General features: G+C 35.1%; 1 protein-coding gene across 2 annotated transcripts in view; it reads left to right on the top strand.

The window, feature by feature from the left end:
• The window catches only part of LOC150102838 (protein kinase C-binding protein NELL1-like), a 299,735-nt gene that overhangs the window by 87,147 nt on the left and 191,224 nt on the right, over positions 1 to 21,364 (top strand). For both annotated transcript variants that reach the window (XM_090398962.1, XM_090398963.1), the window contains exons 2-3: positions 5,184 to 5,315; positions 13,360 to 13,510. In XM_090398962.1, the coding sequence (XP_090255088.1) occupies positions 5,184 to 5,315; positions 13,360 to 13,510 (283 nt within the window). The remainder of the gene's footprint in view (positions 1 to 5,183; positions 5,316 to 13,359; positions 13,511 to 21,364) is intronic.

Raw genomic sequence — 21,364 nt, 5'->3', positions numbered from 1 at the left:
AAAAAAAAATCGCCAAAGGATGTCATAAGCGATAGACAAATCAGAAACTCATTGCTGTGTTCGAAGAACTACGTAAGATGAACTTTAATGACTTAAGTCAGATAAGGGTTGCCTTGGGAAAGAACGCTACTAATCTGAATGAGGAAACCATTCACAAATGCATTTTTGTTATCAAAATTCATAAATGCATTTTGATATACAAAGATAATTTCGAGTATAAAAACCGATTATAACTCTCTGCATCGAATTAAAAACTAAACTATGATGTAATTTGAATACCTTCATCTAAATATCCAAAGACACTTCTCTAACCCAACTAATCGCAAACAGTTATTTTGAATAGATATTATTAATTTGGAATAATAATGATATAATGTTTTTCAAAATATTGCAAGTATTTTACCAATCCAATAACATTTTTACCATGGCGACTTCTCTCGGAAAGTATTAATTAAACAGTGAGTTATGGATACTTAGTTCATATTCTCCTCTACTATTTGAGAAAGAAAGAAAAAAAGGTAACTAAGCATGAATAGTTAGTGGAATTAGTTATGGAAGAAAGGGCATCTCATTAATAACTAATAATTTTAAGTTGGTCGTATTTGCATTTACATAAGAAAACACATTTAGGACAGGATTTCATGACCTGGATGAAAACTTATCGCATATTAATTGTGGACGATGACGCATCATCCGTTACAACTAGCGCCACTAGCGTTCAAATTCCAAATGCAGATCGTGATCTACTTACGATTAAAATGTTCCATTGATGGCCATATCAATCCAGTTTCAGTTAAATAAGTAATTTTTTTTTCATAATTTTAGATGAATGATAACAATATAAGATAACTTCACATCGATTTTACCTCCCTATAGAAATTCGGTAACATAGTGAAGAGACCTGGGGTTTTTCATCCCTGCTTGCAAGTAGGTAAACCGGCCCGTGAACACACGCCGCTACAGTCAAAAAATACGTCCCTCTCCCCAAGCTGCAGGCACAGCGACTGGCCGGTTGGGAGTTGTACTAACAAAAAAAAAAAAAGGCCGCATCGAAATGTAACACGCGGATCCTGCATTGGAAGCGGAGGAAACGCGTAGAAGAAGTGAAGAGACTGAGAAGCAGTTTGAGTAAGATAACCATTACTAGAAACAAAACTCATTCTGCTAACTTAGAAGCAGTATTTTCATTGGTTAACATGGTGGTAAATTCTTTACAAAATTTCAGCGCTTCAGGATAATTTTTATCTTCATTTTCTGCCTTAAGTCTTGCTCAGTTGAAACAATTTTTTTGCAGTCCATATTTCTACCAGTTTTCATGGTCTTCCAACTAGTCCTTTAGTATTTGGTTTCCATTTTTTCTATTTGTCTGATTTTTCTTAAGGCATGCTTTCTCTATATTTGTGATTTTATCAAAGTTTGTTTTTCCTGCAATTTTCCTAAGAGTTTTTTTCATTTTTGTAAACTGTTTCAACTCTTGTTTCAGATACATAAGTTCAAACTGGTCTTATTATATTTTGTACATACTTGTCTTAGTTGCAATATTTAGATTTTTATGTTTCCATACTGTTCTGTTTAAACATTCTTAAGTGTTAACTCTTTTACTTCATTGTTGTTCCTTCAGACTTAATTATGAATTCTTAAGTATTTAAAATTGCATGGAATTGCTTGTAATCTAGGAACTGCACAGCACAGATGTTGAAATAGACCCTTTATGAAAAATGTGGAGAGGTAAATGCAACAAAAAAAAAAAAAAAATCCATTAGTTCCATATATTTTGCCATTTATTTTAGCTTCCATCAGATTTGTTGCCTGCTAATCACAAGTGTTTTGTTTTTTCTATTGATGTTTCTATATTACATTTTTCGCAGATGTATTTGATTTGCTTCTCTTTGTAAATTATCTTCTGTGTCTGCTACCATTACTACATCTGCATAGCAGGTTAGATTTACTATATTAGTTCTATTATTTCATCATTTAATGAATATAATTTACATTAATTTCAATTAATGTAAATTAATTTCAATTCTTAATTCCCTTCTTAATTTCAATTTTTGGTTTATTATTGCAGTACCTTATTACACATTTATTATCTGAATTAATATCTTGCCGACCTGGTTGGCCAATAGGGTAGCGTATCTGCTCCCCAGCCAAAAGGCTGCGGGTTCGAATCCCACCGTGGGCATGGATGTTTGAGATTGTCTGTGAAAGTACTAGTGGTGGTAGTCGGTGGTAGATGGCATTGGTGTTAGTTGATGAAAGTTGTAGAGTAGATGCCCTCCCTCGATGAGTCTTTGGACTCCCTGGAGGTGTGATATAATAATAATAACCTTTACTGTCTGTGTTTATCTTTTCACTATTATTTTTAAAATATCTTATAATTTTATACTGTGAAATGCTTTATATAGATCTATAAAACAAATAAATTCTATTGATTTTTTTTTTATACATATATATGTTGTTCTACTGCAAATATTTTGTTTGTGCAATATCTTCCAGATTTCAAACCTTGTTTGTCTATGCATATGCATAGATACGACTATGCATTGCATATGCATAGACAAACAAGGTTTGTCTATGCATAGGCATTCTTTTATGATGAATTTTCAGATCACCGAGAATTCATATTCACTGATTTAGGGTAAGTATTTATCGAGCACGTGACAAAGTGATCGGAGAACACTAATACGGTGGAAGACTACATCTCTCACCGTTCTCCTGCTTCACTGGCCCATTCTTTCTAAACTGTAAGATGTTAAACCAAATAACACATAGATATGGGGAACACATCGATACGACTTCCTCCCTAAAACCAGTTCCTGGTTTTGGGGGGCGGAGTCATCTATTTTCCTTCTCCCTTTCAGTATATGACTAGTATCCCCATACTAGTCATATAGGGAACTAGGAGAACATTCCTGAAAATGAAATGAGTGTGGTTAACAAGGGCATGAGGACTAAATTTTTTGTTTGGAGATGTGAATGAATGGAATGGGTTGCCAGTCACTTGTGATTTGTCAGTGAATAAGGTCAAAGTAAAATATGATTACTGGTATTATGCAAATAATGGTTAGTATTTGTTGAAATGTTAGTGGATCTATGTGATGAGTCTACAAACCATGGAAGTGCCAATATTATTATTTAGCAGTTAGCCATTGTTCCATTCTGATATAATTCAGTGCAGTGTTTCTTAAACTTTTTGAGACTGTGGAACCCCACTTATAAATGTTTCTTTTCACAGAACTATTTTACAGAATTTTCATAAAAATGTATTGGAAAGGAATTACCTGTAAAACATTTTAATCAAGAAAACATATGATACATAATATTACAAATAATAAAGTAATGTAGCTGTTTCTATAAATAAATCCAATTAATAAAACTTGATATTTTCAAAATCATTGAATTCCCCCCCCCCCCCCAGAAACTAGATATAAGTTACCTTTATGTTTGGGAACCCCTGCAAGTTTTTGTGGAACCCTAGGTCTCCATGGAACAGAGTTTAAAAAACACTGGTTTAGCATACTTGTTTCATACTTCAACCTATTGTTTGCTTGAATTTGTACAATGGTACCAAGAATTACTGCAGTCAGTTTTTTTTTTTTTTCTTCCCAGTTAATCCATCCTAAATTCTATTAATCAATCTAAAGGAACCAAAAAATGTTAAATAAAATGGAGACTAATTTATTAAATATTTAAAATATACATTTGAAATAAAATTAGGAAAACTGAAAAGGATTAGGATTTGCAAACAGATGAAAATGGGGGAGAAAGGGAGGGGAGAAGAAAAAATCAGATTTCTGATGGCAGCATTAGAATTGATATTGAAGCTATAGCTTTTTTCATTCTTTTGTTTGATTCTGAAGACATGAGAATAATCCTGAAGTGTGATTAAACTTGCACCATCAATATCAGTGTCAATAGCCAAATATGGAGTATTGTTGCAGTGTCGAAATCCTTTTTATCCCTTAGTCACACTTTTAAGATTAAAAGTTCTTGAAAGAGGATCCAAATCCTTCTAATTTGCCTGTTTTTCTTATTTTCTAGTTCTTTCTCTTTCTTTCAATGACCATTTGTGCATATGTTTAGAGAACTTTTATTTATTAAACTGTTTTGTGTGTGTATTAAATTGAAATTTTTTTTTTCTTTAACTTTTTTTTTGATCTTCATCCTGAGGACTGGTTAATAAAATTTGGAACAGGTTTAATTGTAAAACTTGTTATGATTTGGTGCAGACATACTGCTTTGCTGAGATGAAAAAGTACAATGTACCACTGAACACAACCATAGGGTATGAGGTAGGATAACAGGACTGCAATGTATTGTAGTGAAGGGGAACTGTGGCTGTCTTCTGAATAATTAACAAGGAATGTGAATTGCTAAATAGCTGTAATAGATTTAGTTTAATCCTTTATCCCAGTGAGAGCAAACAAAGTTTGCACCTGAAAATATCTTCAGGACTAAATATAGTGTTGTACTATCTTATCCAGTAAGTAGTGCAACACCTAGGCAACTAGTGGCAAAGGTGGAGCAAGCTACCAGGCACTTCTAACCCAGTATCTCCCATAATGCAAAACACATTTCCTATGTGGATATGTATACTGTTATGCATTAAAGGGATTGGCCATCTACCCAGACTAGTTTTGACCTTTATTGAGGTCTCTTCAGTGGGAGCCAGGCCCAGAGCTGGAGATACCAGGCAGAAGCAGTAGCAAGTCATCTGTGCCTATGGGAGTTGCCAAAAGGTTTATCACCTTTTTTAAAAATTACTCTGGATTTAGAGAAAGATGTTGAAAATTTATTTATCACTAGGTTAGACTATAATAGATTTAGTTTAATCCTTTATCCCAGTGAGAGCAAACAAAGTTTGCACCTGAAAATATCTTCAGGACTAAATATAATGTTGATCATAAATAAATTTTCAACATGCTAAATAGCTGGATGGATTAATGCTTAGTTATATATAACCCTTGGTGCACAACACTGTTTCATGTATTTGTATAAAATTGCACATATGGAAATGACACATTACAAAGTATTTTGTATACACAATTCTCTTTAATAATTTTGCTTTTTTTTAATGTTTTGAAATTGAACTAATATATATATATATATATATATATATATATATATATATATATATACACACACACACTATAAATTATCTAACAGTTATATTTTCATGGTAGCTGTGGGTTTCCAGATAGATACTCGATACCAAGTAGATCTCATTGAAGGCTTGAATATTTTTAATGTCACTTATCGAGGACTTGCAATAACAGAAGGAATTCATAGACTTTCTCCAGCTATTCTTCTTGGTGGTAAGAGTTTTTAAAATACTTAACATTTTATAAAACAAGTTTAAAAACAATTCTGAAATATTAAAATAGTCTATAATCTTATCAGATGTCTCTGCGATTTGATTTACAAAAATGGAGTTTAGTTCACTTATAAATATAGTTCATTTATAAAGTCTGTTATCTGAAGTTTTTCACTTGCATTATTGTTTAGAAGGGAAGACATGTCTAGGGATAATAATCAACTAACTTTATTTAGTTGTTAAACTATTACAGGTAACTACTAGAGCTGTATAAAAGAGATCAGCTACATTTGAATGGATTTGGTGCAAGTCATTTGGAGAATCTGTTGCTGCAAGAGAAAGTGACTGAAGTGAATGTAAGACCTGAGGAAGCAAGAGGTGTTGGGGAATAGCAGGAGTAAGGCAGGTGAGTTTGTGAATGGAGAAGTGAGTTGTGCAGGTGAAGAGGATAAGAGAGAAGGAACACAGAGCAAATAGGGAAATGGGAGAAGTTTAGGTGGACAGGAAGACACTGCATGAGAAGTGTAGATGTGAGTGCACAAGAAAGAATTAGTCAAGGATGTAGGGATGACATTTAGGTCTGGGTGAGGGGTGTAATAGTGATGATAGACAGGGTAGGTGGATGGGTGGAAGTCATATCCAAGAAGTGGGATAAGTGAGACTGGTTATAGAAAGAGAAATGCATGTTTACAAATGCTAGAAGTATTTGAAACAAGGAATGAAATTGTAACATTGATAACTCGTTTGTCTAACAATTGTTGGTACAAGTGAGACATGACTGAGGATGACATTCTGAAAGAAATAGAGATGGAGGAATATAAGGCTGTTGATGATGGTAGAGTTGTACTGATCTATGGTGGAGATGCAAGGAGCAAATATCGATAGTAGTTTTGAAGCAGTATGATGTGAAGTGAAGATGAGCAGCATGAAATTTTAGTAGGGTATTACTCTAGACCTGGTAATGTGGGAGGTAGTGGGAAGGAAATGTTTAGGCAAAATTGGTCTGGTTAATAAGAAAAAAAGTGGTGACTATGGGAGATTTCAATTATGATAATATAGACTGCAATGAAGAGACAGCATCAGGAACCAAAGAGAGTGAAATTCTTGAATTTTTGAGGGACAACCACCTTGAGGAGGGCATAACAGAGGTCATATATAGATTGAGTTTCTTGGATTTGATTATCTCATCAGAAGATATTGTTCAAAATGAAGTGTCACATCTTCCTCCAGTAGGTGAAAGTGATCATGTAGGTGGTGGCCAGCCATATCAGGACTTTTGTGGGAAAGGGTTATATCTGGAACTATAAGACAGGTGATTATGACCCTCACGAGGCAACTTGCAGCGATATCATGGAATGAGGAATTGGATGGGAAGGAAATCAATGCTGCTTGGTCACTTCTCAGGAAGTATATACAGAGGCAATGACTGAGTGTATTCCAAAGATTAAATAAGGTAGGTGTAAAATGGATGACTGAAGAGGTGAAGCATGCAATCTGGAAGAAAAAGGCATTGTGGAGGGAGCATAAGATGAGTGGTGATAATCAGTTACAAAAGGAGTACAAGGAGCAAGCAAGGAAGGTGACTTGCTTGTTAAGGGTAGCAAAAGTGCAGTATGAGCAGCAGTCAGCAAATGAGGCTAAAAGAATCCTAGGAAATTTTTTCGATATATGGCCAGTAAAAGGAAAAATGTTTATGGGAGGATAATGTTAATTAGTAATAATGGTAGAATGACAAAACACTGAGGAGGATATAGTAGAGGTTTAATGAGCAGCTCATTAAAATATTCTATCCTTGTGATTGTAACATAATGCAGAACTTGAGAGCAGTGGGAATAGGGGAGGAATCAACCAATGATGGTGAGTGAGCAGGAGGTATATGAGGAATTGAGTAAACTTGAAGTCAAATGGGCTTGATCATTGTATGTCTTTAAGGAATGTTCCATGCAGTGGGCAAGGTGTTGTTGGAGAAGCTAGTGAGTACAATGATCAGAACTGTGTTGACAGAATTCTCTTTAATGGACAACATTGATTTGCTAAAGGAAGATCATGTTTTAGTAATCTGCTTATTTATTATTGCCAGATAATGAATACATTGGACAAGGGGATGCATATATATAATAGTATATTTAAATATTACAAAGGCTTTCAATAGATTGACACAAGATGGGATAGGACAGTAGATTAGTACACTGAAGTGGAGATCCAACATACTGTTGCAACTTGTGCTGTTGCAAGACTTGTCTTGTAACTGCACAATTCTGAAATTTGGTAGCAAAAACAGAATGCAGAGGTAGGAAAATTTTGCAGAAAGTTGTGGAGATGAGACCTTGGAGGGATGGTGAACAAGGATCTGAAGTTCAGAGGTCACATTGCACAAGTTCTGAAGGCATTACATCAGATTATGGCAATGATATGGAGGACTTTAACTTCCAAAAATAGGGGGTCTGGTTCCATTGTATGGATTATTGTGTACAGATTTGGTTTTCGTGGTGATGAGGATATGTTGGAAAGGGTGCAGAGATGACTAAGGTTATAATGTTTGAGATGTGGGATGTGAAGACAGATTGAGAGAATGCAGTTTGCAAAGCCTTGTGAATAGGAGGAAGAGAGGTGATGATTGAGAGATTTAAGTTGTTGTTACCAGGTTAATGTGGAAGAATTCTTTTGCAGAATGGGGTAGAACAAGGACGCATACCTGAAAGTTGTATCAAGAGGGTGTGAGCAGGGACATAAGGAGTAGGTTTATAGGCTCTTTGTATGGAGTTGGTCAGTGGAATGCTCTGCCCAACATTATGTGAATGCAAATACATTGAATGGATTTAAAGTACAGTTTGATGGGCTTTGTGGGTAACAATTATTATTATTAATATCGTCATGATAATAATAATAATGATCACTCTTCCCAGTTAGAGGCAGAGTGTGCCTTGGTTTTCTGGATATATCTTCTGATGCATGCTATTACCAGATCCAGCACTCTAAGACCCTTCATTCCTTCCATGACATGCTGTTTCAGGTAATTATCTCTTATCAGCTGTATAAATTCTACTTCCATCCTGCCATGCCCCTTTCTTCCCTCCAGTCTATGTTCCCTTAGTTGAAATCCCTCATAATTGCCTTTGCATGTACTCGTTGTACTAATCTGCTAATGCATGGCATCTACATCTTCCTGGGGACTGCTTGGTCTATAGCAGCAATCAACAATATGTCTTGTCCTATTGACCTCCATCTCACACCAGAGAGCCTCAAATGAACCCCCCCCCCCCTCCAGACCTGAAATCTTAACTTTTAATGTTGTCGGTTGTAATTCGGCTATCATCAGCAATACCTCACCTCCTATTCCCTCTATCCTTCCTGAAAATACAATATCTTTTACATTCTATCCTTGTAACTATATAATTTTCTGTCAACCAGGTCTCACTGATGCCTATTATTTTTGACAAGTTGAGCTGACCAGTGCCAAAAAACTTCTCTCCCTTATTACTCATACTTCTGGCATTTATATATATGCATGCATTTCAACATCCCCCTTGGATCCATTACACAAGTTACCTTGTGTAATGCTATTGTTCCATTTGAATCTGAAACCTGCAATTGCATTCAGCACTGCATAATCATTTCTGTATACACTCATTTATCCCAGGTGTGGCCAGACACATATTTCATTGCTTCCCACCCTCTAATATCTCTGGTTTCTCTTGTTTTGCATTTCCAAACTCTTACTAAACAACATTTTCTCTAAACATCTAACTCCAAAACCTTTCGAATGTAGTCCATTGGCAAATACATGCCCTTTTGTTTATTAAATTTATTCCACACATCTATGAACTGCACATCATTCCTCCTCACAATCTTCTTATTAATAATCATGGTCCCTCTTTTCTAATGTCCTATTTCATGCTGAGGCAGCAGACTTGCAGTTTTTACTTTCTTACTCTCTTCATTTTTGCATCTTTCAACAACTCTCATATTCTCTCTCATTGCATATTTCTCCTTTCAAATCATTTGTTCCTTCCAAAACAGTCGCATCTTAATTTTTCTCTTCTGCAAACTAATAGCTTCACAAAACATACTTGATTTTTGCACCTGGGAAACATGCTTTTGCCACTTTTTCATTAACTATACCTCTTATAATTTATTACCTTTCTACATGTGTTCAAACCAATTTTAACCTGTGGATATGAGAGATGATCTAGAAATCCAAGGTTTTATGATAAATACAATGCGAGAGGAAAGTTAACCATGCTACTGGCCAGGACATATATATACATCCAAGTTGTCATGGATGCAAAGTGCATATTAAAATTGTAATACCATTGATATTACATTGAAATATATGATGGATACGAAGCATTTGTGGATGCGTATTTGATCCATAATGGCCAGTAAGGTGGTTAATCAAAACAGGGTGCGTGTGTGTGGGGGGAAATAAAAATATATAAGTTCCAGGTGGATTGATGCAGTTAAAGTATCAGAAGACGGATGTAATAGGTGGTAGTATTGGAGACATGACAAATGACCAATTAATTTGGAAGAAAATCATTGATAGGAAGCTATAATGTAAAGTTACATAGTTTTATTATAGCATCCCATATTCCTCAGAGGATACATATCATGAATCGATGACAATAATTCTAAAATTTTTGACAATAATAATACAAATTGATGACAATAATTCTAAAGTAATGCTAATCTTGGTGCTATGATAAGTAAACTACTTGGAGTTTTTATAAGTTTTTTATTATTATTATGTGACACCTCCAAGGAGTCTACAGACTCATCAAGGGAGGGCATCTACTCTACAGTTCTGTCTCCACCAACTGCAACTACACCAACACCATCTATCATCCACCATCAGTAGTATTTGCCCAATCACAAACATCCATGCCCACAGTGGGATTCGAACCCGCAGCCTTTTGGCTGGAGAGTGGATATGCTAACCACTCGGCTAACCAGGCCAGCCAACTATTCCTCCAATCAGCAACTAGACTAGACTCGAACTTCATGTGGTCAAGCGCCGTAGAGTGCAAATGCCACTTTTACTAAACTACACATGCTAAGTCGTTAAAACAATGGCGTTGTTTTTTTGCATATATCCTCTACGATACTGAATATATTCCAACACAGCATTTCATAACTAGTTTCCTCTCCAAAGCTTATTTTCAACCAGATATATTATTTGTGAAGTTTCTGGTTTCATCAACTTTTATATTTCAATCTTTTAAGTCCTAAAAACTCCTAAAATCAGCCCATCTATGTGTCTTTCTCTATTTCCTGCCATTTTTATTATTATGTGACACCTCTAAGGAGTCTACAGACTCATCGAGGGAGGGCATCTACTCTACAGTAGATGCCTTCGAAAACCTTTTTTAATGTTTTATTTTCCATTCTGTTAAAAATGGCCATACCATTTTGATTAACTTTGAGAGAATATTTTTGAATACTAGGACAAAATCTCATTAAATATCATATGCCATCAAAAAGTACAGTGGAATACAAAGGATTTTCCAAGCTGAACACTGGTATTGAAACTTAGCATGTGTATTATTTCACTCGGAAATCTTTATCATTTAAAATGCATGTTCATTATCATATGAACATAATTGTATAAATCCTAAAGAATACAAATTAGTAGCTGCTGATTTGAAAACTTTTATTGAGTGCCAACTATCATAACTTTGGCTACCAAAAAAAATACAGCAATGGAGAATCACACAATTGTTATTTCTCTGATTAATTGATCATTGTTCAGTGTGGGTTAAAATTGAGTTTGTGCAATACATTTCAGCAATACACTTCAATTTTAAAATGAAGAAGGTTGAGATGAAAGCGACAAACACATTTGGTATATTTAGAGACCTTCACTTTTGATGGAAAAGTATTGTGCAGGTTAAGATTATTGTTATAATTATTATTATATGGACAACTATTATATGGAGCCTTTTGACTCATCAAGGAAGGCCCTAAACATCATGTCAGGCACTGTCCAATATCATACTTTGCTTTAAATTCATTCACAGTTATGGCACCCACAACAGACTGGCAAACTCTTCCATTCATTCATTACTCTCTAAAAAAAAAAAAAAAAATTAAAAAAAAATCTATTCCTGATATCCTTTCTAACTACACTCTTATTCAATTTCTAGGATGATCCTAGATCTCCTTCCACCAGACCTGTTCTTAAAAATTTCCTCTCTATAGATCTTGTAAAAAATCTTTAGTAATTTGTATGTCTCAATATATTATTTGGGGTGATATTATCCATCTTAGATGATGGATAATATCACCCCTCTTCTGTCTGTCAGCCAATTTCTGTAACCCACAAATCTTCAGCTTATTCTTATAAGGTTGATTTCATAGGCCTCCTACCACCTTGGCTTCTGGATATTCTCCTCCTCATCATCACCAAGAAATTGAGGTGACCAGAACTCTACACAGTAGTCAAGATGGGATCTTACCTAAGCTCTATAAAAAAAGGTATAATAACTTGCATGTATCTGCTTGTCAGGGTATTCTTCAGTAACCAAGTAATTAGATGAACCGCTTTATCAACTTTTGTAGTATTGCCTGCCAGCTTTAATTCCCAGTCTACTACAATCTCCCCATCCCTGGTTTCATCACTTGTCTTAAATGCAGTTCCATCAGTGTGGTACACAACTGGTAATCTTTTTAACCCAAAATGCATAACCTTACACTTTGCCACATTAATCTGATATCCATTCTCCTTTACCCATACTGCCAGTCTGTGTAAATCATCCTGCAAAATTTTATCATTTTATTAACAATTGCTCTACCTAATTTTTCATCATTAAACACCTGAATAGTTCCTCCCAGATCCTTTCCTATATTGTTAATGTATAAATTAAATAGTAGTGGCCCAAGAACAGAGCCCTGTGACCTGCCACTAGTCACAGGTCTTCTGCTGGCCTCTACTCTTCTCTTCTGCTGGACTATGGTCTGGTATCTTCATCAACCACCCTCTTATCTACTTCACCAAACTTCATATCCATCCCCATATGCTGTAATTTATTAATTGGAATTCCATGTGGTATCCTGTCAAAAGTCTTTGCAAAGTCCAGCAGAATCACTGTAAACCAATTACCTTTATTCAACTCAGCTGTCACTGTATTATAAAAAAGTGAGCAAGTTACTGGACCAACTCTTCATAAAATCATGTTGTCCCCCATATAGTATTTCATCTCTGTCTATCCATTCCTGTATTTTGATCTTGACCAACTTCTTCAATATCCTGATCAGTCAGTAATTTGCTACATCAGTCTTGGATGATGGAACTATTTTCCCCTCTTTCCTTTTGGGACTAACCCAGAGCCAAGACTTAATGTGGTCAAGGCACTGCCAATTCCCTAGCACCTTCTTGTAAAACTTGAGCTAGTATATCTAACCCCATAGTTGTATTCACATCAAGATTTTGTAACATGCTATGCACCTCAAATTCATTTACTTCATTTTCCACATAAGACTTCTCTTGTTTCTGCAATATCTCCACCTGGATGATATACTCGTACAAAGTGTTCACTTAGTAATTCTGCTATTTTGTCTGATTCGGTTATCTCCTTAACATTGGCATTCAATAAAGCCATTCTTCCTTTTGCTTGCAAAATACTTAAAGAACTCTTTCGGATCATTCTTAACAGAATGAAAACTTTCATTCTCCTTCGGATTATTTGATTGTTGAATGGACCAGGTGTTTGTCAGGAGACTGGAAATGGCAATTGGTTTATGGTAAGATAGAAGTCATCCTTTAATTCCAATAATATTCAGACTAAGTTAATGAAGTATTCTAATAAAAAATATAGCAAATTTCAATGAATATTCTGTATTTGAATATTATTAAATAATGCATTTAAGAATCTTAATTTTCATTGAAAAATTAAAGAAACCATTATAATTTACACGAGCTTCATAAATCATACTAAAATTTATGACACTTTGCTTATAATATTTTTCTATTTCATAGAATAATTGATAATTCAGTATATATATTCAGTTTGTTCATTTTTTATTCTTATCAAGTCCTTCTCTTCCAGGTGATTTCCGACAATTACAGTTGTCTGCTGATGTCTTTAGTAAAGCTTCACATCTTATTTCTCAAAGTAATGAGTTTACATTTCTTGCTACATTGAAGCAAGAGGAGAAAAATTCAGGCACAATAATTGCTTTCTCAGAAGGCAATAACAGGTGAGTCAGTATTGTTATATTTAATTAGTGAAATCTAGAATTACCATTATTCTACTTCCAGTTAGAATTCTTTATTCTTCATTGTATATTAGAGTATAACCAAGTGGAAAAACTTTCAACATCTATTTCTAATCCAGAGTATTTTAATAATAAGGCAGGACACCATTTTGCTGCTTGTATATGAAAATATGACTTCTGCATTACTTCGACCTTGGTATTGCTTCGTGTCTGGTTCCCACTAATGTGCTTTTGTGCTGAGTTGGTTGCTTTCCCACAGATATGAGCAGCTCTGCTCAGCGGTGGGGTTGAGCCTGCCATTGGACATAGCCACAGATTTAAATGATCCTTCGGGTCACTCATTGTTGGGTGATCTGAGGGATTGCATGAGTTTTTGGTGAGGTATCGCTGAAACATACCTCAATGAAGGTCAAAACTGGGTAATGGCCCTTCCCGCAATGCATAAGATTATACATGTCTATAAGAATATGTGCTATACATTCTGGGATAATAAGGTAATTGATGTGAAGTCATTAGCCTCTATATACGAGTTACCCTTTCTTGAAGTTACTTCATGTGCAAACCTTGTTTGCTTGAATAAAAGATGAAACCAAGAATATAATTTCTTGGCATCTTTAATTTATACTGTATTTACTAGAGTATAACTTCTCCTTCCATATATCTTGCACCCCTAATTTTACTTTATGAAAAAAGAAATTAAACAGTTTTGCATATACCTCGCACATAAAAAAAAAAAAAAAAAGTTTAAAACTTTAAGAAATGGATAGTGCATGTTATTATGGAAGTTTCAGATATTTTGAAATTCGGTTGAATAGAATCAGCATTTCAATTCAACAATCATCAGCTTGCCTTTGTTGTTGAGTTGCATGATCTTTTGTTAATACCATACCAGTCATATGTGTGACTGGTAGGTAGCGATAGTGAATAGTAGATTCTTGGTAAGGTCATACCCATTTTCGATTTTTTTTTAAATCATGGTGATCTTATTATTCCGAAATGATGAAAGGACAAGCAATAATGAAAGTTTTTGTTTTAATTTAATTACAGAAGCATTGTCACTAAAGATTGAAACATGTTGCGTGATGAAGGTGAGCTGCCGATCACGTAAATAACATTGATAATTTAAATGTATTAATTTTATAAATAATGTGAGCAATTATAATGAAATCTGAAAATTTAATTATAAACATCAGTTTAATTTTTTCCTTCAAAACTTTCCAAAATTCCCTGCATATATCTCACACCATGATTTTTTAAATTTAATTTTTGGGAAAAAAGTGTGAATTATATTTGAGTAAATATGGTAGATGTTAGACAGTTGAATTCTTTCTTGATTTTGACACCATGAAAAATCCTAATAATCATTAAATTAGATTAAATTAAATGTACACTATCTGGACATAGATACTTAAAATATTCTTGTGCCCAGTGTTTGAATGTATTTATTGCCTTACTTATAAGCCCTCACTTTCATCTAACCTGCTTATTAACCTAATAAAGAAATCACCATCATCCCACTCTCATTTTTAAATTGCAAGATTTCCATCTTTGCATATCTGACATAATAGTGAGTTTTGTTTCACTCTTCAATAACGTTATCTTTTTAGTAATAACATTGCAGCTATTTTTACTTTCTAAGGACTTTCCTTCGACATCCTTAATTTAACTTTACGATTTGCTTGGATTACTTTCATAAACACTGCACATGCAATTTTTCCACCTCTGTAATTATTTCATGGTAAACACTTCAAAGAATTGTATTACTATATCACTATATCACTCTTTGTTCTTTGACTTGGTTTCATAGCATTGATGAATGTTCTCTATTTGACCATATTCTTCTGAAGAATCATAATTAATATAATAATAAGATATAATTTTAGTTCAAATTAAATACTTTCGCATTTTTGCTTTGGATAAAGTTTGTTAACAAAAGAAAGGGTGAGAGTTTTTTTCTCAAAAGTTTCTCAGTCTCCTATTCTGGCAGATTGGTCATATTGGTCATTCATGCATTCTGATCATATGATCAGAATGCATGAATGACCTTTCTTAAAATGATGAGCATTCTGAGCATCATATGATGATCAGAATGCATGAATTACATCAGGTTTTTATAACTTAGATGTCTTGTCATGCAAAACATGGAGTTTCTAAACTAGCCACAGAATTATTTGTATTCTTCCAAGAATTTACAATTTATGGATCAATACATAAATCTGAAATTTGAAAGAGCTTCATACAAACTTTTAAATTTGAGCCTCTTATGTCCATGCTGGAAAGTGTTTCATGCATTTTTTTTTACCTCTCCTGGGAACTCGCTATACTGTATACTACATTCCTTTTGCATTTGGTGGGTGCATTTTTGCAAAGATTTCAATATAAATCAACATGTTTAGTTGATGTTTTGGTAGAATTTTATTTGCAAAAGTAGTATTTGTGAACTGCTTCTTATGCAGTAGAAACTCTCAAATGCAATTCAAACTAATTTCTTCTGCTTGCTTTAAGCTTCAACTTGTTGTGTAAATTGAGTTCAAGTTACACACCCACCCACCCACACACTAAGCAGTCGTCATTTGCACTTCATTGCCTATTGTATGTGTTTCAATTGTTCTATAGCTTCTTAATAGTGTAGTATTGTTGACCTCAGCTGAGAAAAAAGTGCATTTAAAATTCTTTTGCTTTTCTTACCATTCTTACTTTGTATAATTCATATGTTCATATGTTGTGTATTCATTCTGTGATGAGATATTCATCACAATGTTTTTGTTATTAAGTACAACATCAAAGTCTAAAAATAGAGATGACACTGTATAACCAACCCAAATAATGTTTAAAAATATTGATTAAAATTTATTTAAGAAAGAATATTGACCTAAAACATAAAGCTGTAAAATCACACTTGACTACTTAAGTTAATTACTATTATTCATTAGTCCATTTCTTCTCTTTTTAGAGTATCATTTATGATGCTTTTTGTCCTTCAAAATTATAATTTCTTAATAAAATGGATTTGCTTAAAGCAATCCAGTCCCACAAACTTGCTTTTTTAGAATGTAAAAGAAAAAAAATAAAATAAATCTTCTAATGTTTCTTTAACCCAAAGGAGTGGTCAGTGGAAAAATGTGTTGCTAGAAGTGATTGTGAGCTTTCTTGATGGATGAGTTCGAAGAGAGAGTAGTATTATATGCATTGTATGACCAGTGGTTATAGCAGGTATCCTGTGATGAGTGACTCCATTAATTCTTAGAAATAATGATGTTGTGGTTTCGTGTTACCTAAAAGAATCCTGTGCTACATTTGAGCCCCATGTTGAGCCAGTACCAACTCATGAGGCTTAATAAGTTAAATATGGCTTCAGTGTTCCAAAATATGCTTTTTTACTTGCTTCTTGTTTGATCAAAATAAGTAAGTTTGGACATGGAACTTAGTGAAACCCAAAAGCAATAAGGAAGAGATTTTCTATAGGAGAAAATAGAATGACAGATTTGGTTGCTTGCTTTGGAGATGACAGCAAGGTGGAATTTCTTAAGGTTCTCTGCTGTGTCTTCTGAGATGCCTTTTTTGTTAGTGAATATCTTCACTTGAGGGATATAGAAACTGCTAATGGTTTTTTTTTGGGGGGGGTAATTATTTTCTTTTTTGGATTCTGTCTGCTTAAAAGGGCGGTTTGCTGAAAGTTTCTCCTTCTTGCATAAAGGAATTTTCAGCAGAGCCTATTTTATTATTATTATGATGATTCAGGCCTCCATGGAGTTAAGACTCATCATGAGAGGTCCTTCCTAGAAAACACGGTCTATCATGCCACTCCATGAACTCATTGACTATTCGTGCTCTCGCCACTCTATCAGGCAGCGCATTCTGCGGTTCAAGTACCCTACATGCAAAGAAGCCACTCCTCACCTTCTTACTCACAGCTTCTTTTCGTAACTTTCAGGGATGACCCCTTGTCCTCGCTTCTTCCCCATGTTCCACCAAGCAAAAGAACTTCCCAGTGTCAACTACTAACTACCTCTCAACAGTTTAAGTCTCAATCATATCACCTCTCCTTTTTCTATCTACCAAACTCTGCCATCCACATTCTATCAGCTGACCCTCATAATCAACATTGTATAGTCCTGAAACCATCTTTGTTATCTGCTCTATACAATAGGCAATGAATTAACCTTTCCACAGTTAATTTATCCCTTTCAAATCCTGGCAATCAAATTTGAGAACAGTAGTCCAGGTGTAGTCTAATCGAAGCTTTATACAATGGAATCATCATCACGAACCATGGGCTCACTGCCTGTTGGTGTCTGATGCCTCCTTCACTATCTTTTTCCACCTTTCTTTGTCCAGTGCACAGTGAACAAAGTCCACCCCAGTCCTTAATGTCATCTATCCATTCTCTATATGATCTACCTCTTCTGTTCACACCATCTATAATATCAAACATGATTGTCGTTATCTTCCAGTCCTCGCTCATTCTGCAGATGTATCCAAATAATTGCAGCTTCCATTTTATAATCTTCTGCATTAGATTCTCCTTTGGTTGTATCTTGTGATAGAGCTCTTCATTTGTGACTTTTTGTACCCATCCTATTCTTAGAATCTTCCTGTAATTCTTAAAATCTGCAAACTACTGAATATTCCTCTGCAATCAACTGACAATGTCATTGATATAAAGGTTAACCAATACAGGTCTCAGTACTGGTCCATAAGGGGGGACCCCACTTGTAACCTTCTGCCTCCTTGATATTGCCCCACCATACACAATTCTTTGATACCTATCAAATAGCCAATCCTGAATCTAGTTGACTAACCTGACATCTAAACCCTTCCTTCCTTCCTACCTACCATTTCTTGGGTACCTTTCCACTTGCCAGGTCAATGAAGCTGTCATTTCTTTAGCACATAAAACCCATGGCAAACTTCCATCCACTAATTATATATTGGGTTTTATCCAAGTATTAGCAAATGAAGTTTGTGTCTGAAGTACTTTCAAGACTGGGGCAACTCGTGATAAAGGTGGTATAAGTTCTCATCACTTGCCTTAGTATCTCCCATAATGCAAAGCACATCTCCTTGCGGACATGTATAATTCTATGCATTCTGGGCCACTATCCAGACTAGTTTTGACCTTTATTGAGGTCTCATCAGTGGGGGCCAGACCCAGAGATGGTGATACTAAGGTTGGAAGTAATGGAGAAGTCATATTTGCCTATACGAGTTGCCAAGGGGTGTCACACCCTATTATTAAAATTCTCTGGATTAGAGATAAGCTTATGGAAGTTGTTTTTCACTTGGCTATGCTACTAATTATACACCTTTTGTCCAAAAAGAAACTGAACTTTACGAAAATAGAAATTAGTGCCGCCACCTATTATATCTTTTTGTTGTTGAAAGCGGCAACATTCATTAGTGTTGTGTCAAGTGTTTGACATTTGTTTCATTAGAAACTGAGTTATAGTGCCAACAGTGACAATGTGTTTTGACAAACGGTCTGAAAATGAGTTTCAAACAAAGAGCTGCGATTGACTTTTGTGTTAAACTTGGTAAAAGTTTTACTGAAATGCATCTCGTACTCAAGTTTATGAGTGGTTTAAGTGATTTCAAAGTGGTCGTAAGACGCTTGATTACGATGAAAAGCCAGGCCGTCCAAATACTGGACTGAGTGAAGTTCACATCCAAAAAGTGCATGATTTCATCAAAGAAAATCCGAAATCGTCCATGAGATTGATTGAAGATGAATTGGGGATTCCAAAATCAACTGTGCACAACATTCTGACCGAGAGTTTGGGCCTTCATAAATTGAATTCGCGATTTGTTCCCCACAAGTTGACCGACGACCAAAATATGTATCGAATTGAACACTGCAAAGACCTCATTAAAACCGCTCCTAAGGACTCAAACTTCCTTGAAACGGTCATTACTCAAAACATGGTGTTTTGAGTATGAGCCAGAAACAAAGCACCAGAGTGTTGAGTGGAGACCACCAGAAGAGGGCATCCAAAATAAAGTCGCTTGGAGAAGTCAAAAGTAAAGGCGATGCTGATTTGTTTCTATGATTCCAAGGACATTATTCACAAAGAATTCGTTCCACCTGGCCAAACGGTCAATGGTGAATTTTATCTCAAAGTTTTGAAGCGATTGATAGCGAGAATTCGTTGCGTACGGCATGAATATCTTATTGCAGGCAACTGGTCACTTTTGCACGATAATGCCATCTCATCGTTTGAACATCGTGGGAGAGTTTTTGAGCAAAAACCAAGTTTGTGTGTTGGATCACTCACCTTATTCACCTGATTTAGCAACCTGTGACTTCATTTGCTGATGAAAGGAATGCGATACGACACCATTGAAAACGTCAAGCAGCAGTAACCACGACCCTCAACAGTATCCCAAAAACTGATTTATATATATATAAAAAAAGAAAAAAAAACCCTCATTTAACGAATTGACCATGCCAAATGCTGTATCGAAGCTGAGGGAGAGTATATTGATTGAAATAAATAATTTGATTAATTATAATTGGCCTGTTTTTTTATTTTCTATCAAAAGTTTGTTTCTTTTTGTACAGAGGGTGTATATTGGATTTTATCCCAATATATAATTTGTGATCTGAACTTATACCACCTTTACCATGAGTTGCCCCAGTCCTGAAAGTACTTCAGGTGCAAACTTTGTTTGTTAACACTTGGATAAAGGATAAAATCCAATATATAATTAGTAGCATAGCCAAGTGAAAAAAAACTTCCATAAACTTATCTCTAATCCAGAGAATTTTAATAATAGGGTGTGACACTCCTTGGCAACTCATATAAGTAAATATGACTTCTCTGTTATTTCCATCTTTAGTATCACCACCTCTGGGTCTGTCTCCCACTAATGAGACCTCAATAAAGGTCAAAACCGGTCTGGGTGGCCCTTCCCTTAATGCATAGACATTATACTTGTCTGCAAGGAGATGTGTTTTGCATTATGGGAGATACTGAAGCAAGTGATGAACTTATACACTTTACCACAAGTTGCCCCAGTCCTGAAAATACTTCAGGTGCAAACTGTGTTTGCTAACACTTGGATAAAGAATAAAACCCAATATATAATTAGTAGCATAGCCAAGTGAAAAAAAACTTCCAAAAATTCCATCCAGTCCCACTGCTTTACTGACATCCAGAGTACTCAGTATCTGAAACACACTCTCCTCCTGTATCTCTAAACCTCGAACCTGCCCTATCCCTCTAGCATTAAAACTGATTCCTCTAGGATGAAATACTCCAATAAAGTGTTCATTGAACAACTCCACTATATTCTCTGCATCAGTCATTCTGTTCTCCTTTTTATTCCACAATGTCATTCTTCCACAATCATTTCTCCTCCTACTGGCCACATAGCTAAAAAATTCCCTAGGATTTTCTGATCTTAGAGCCAATCTCTTCTCTTATTCCAGTTTTGCCTTCCTTACCGTACTAGTCATTCTCCTGGCCTTAGTCTTATATTCTTCATGCAGCTGCCCTCCACCCTTCTTCCTGTATCTCTTCCATAACCTCTTTTTCCCTGTAGTTCCTATTTGATATTGTTTGTCATCCACTTTACACCAAATTGTGTCCTCTTTTTCAATCTTGGAATACAGCTTACTATTGCTGCTAACAAATATTCTTTCACAATTTCTCAAGCACTAATGATATCCTACCATTCCAATTCCTCCCTCCATGGAACTGCCCCAAATTGATAACTAAGACCATTATAATCACCCACCTTATAATTCGACATATATTCACTTCTCTTTGATACTTCTGCATGTCTGTTCAGCTTCTAAGTCAAAACCACATGGTCACTCTCTCCAATTGGGGGAAG

Source organism: Typopeltis vanoorti, chromosome 10 (assembly GCF_054136105.1).
Source record: "Typopeltis vanoorti isolate ZY-2024b chromosome 10, IOZ_Tvanoo_1.0, whole genome shotgun sequence".
NCBI classification, from domain to species: domain Eukaryota; kingdom Metazoa; phylum Arthropoda; class Arachnida; order Uropygi; family Thelyphonidae; genus Typopeltis; species Typopeltis vanoorti.
Note: the sequence above shows the minus strand (reverse complement) of the source record. Positions and strands in the feature narration are given on the sequence as shown.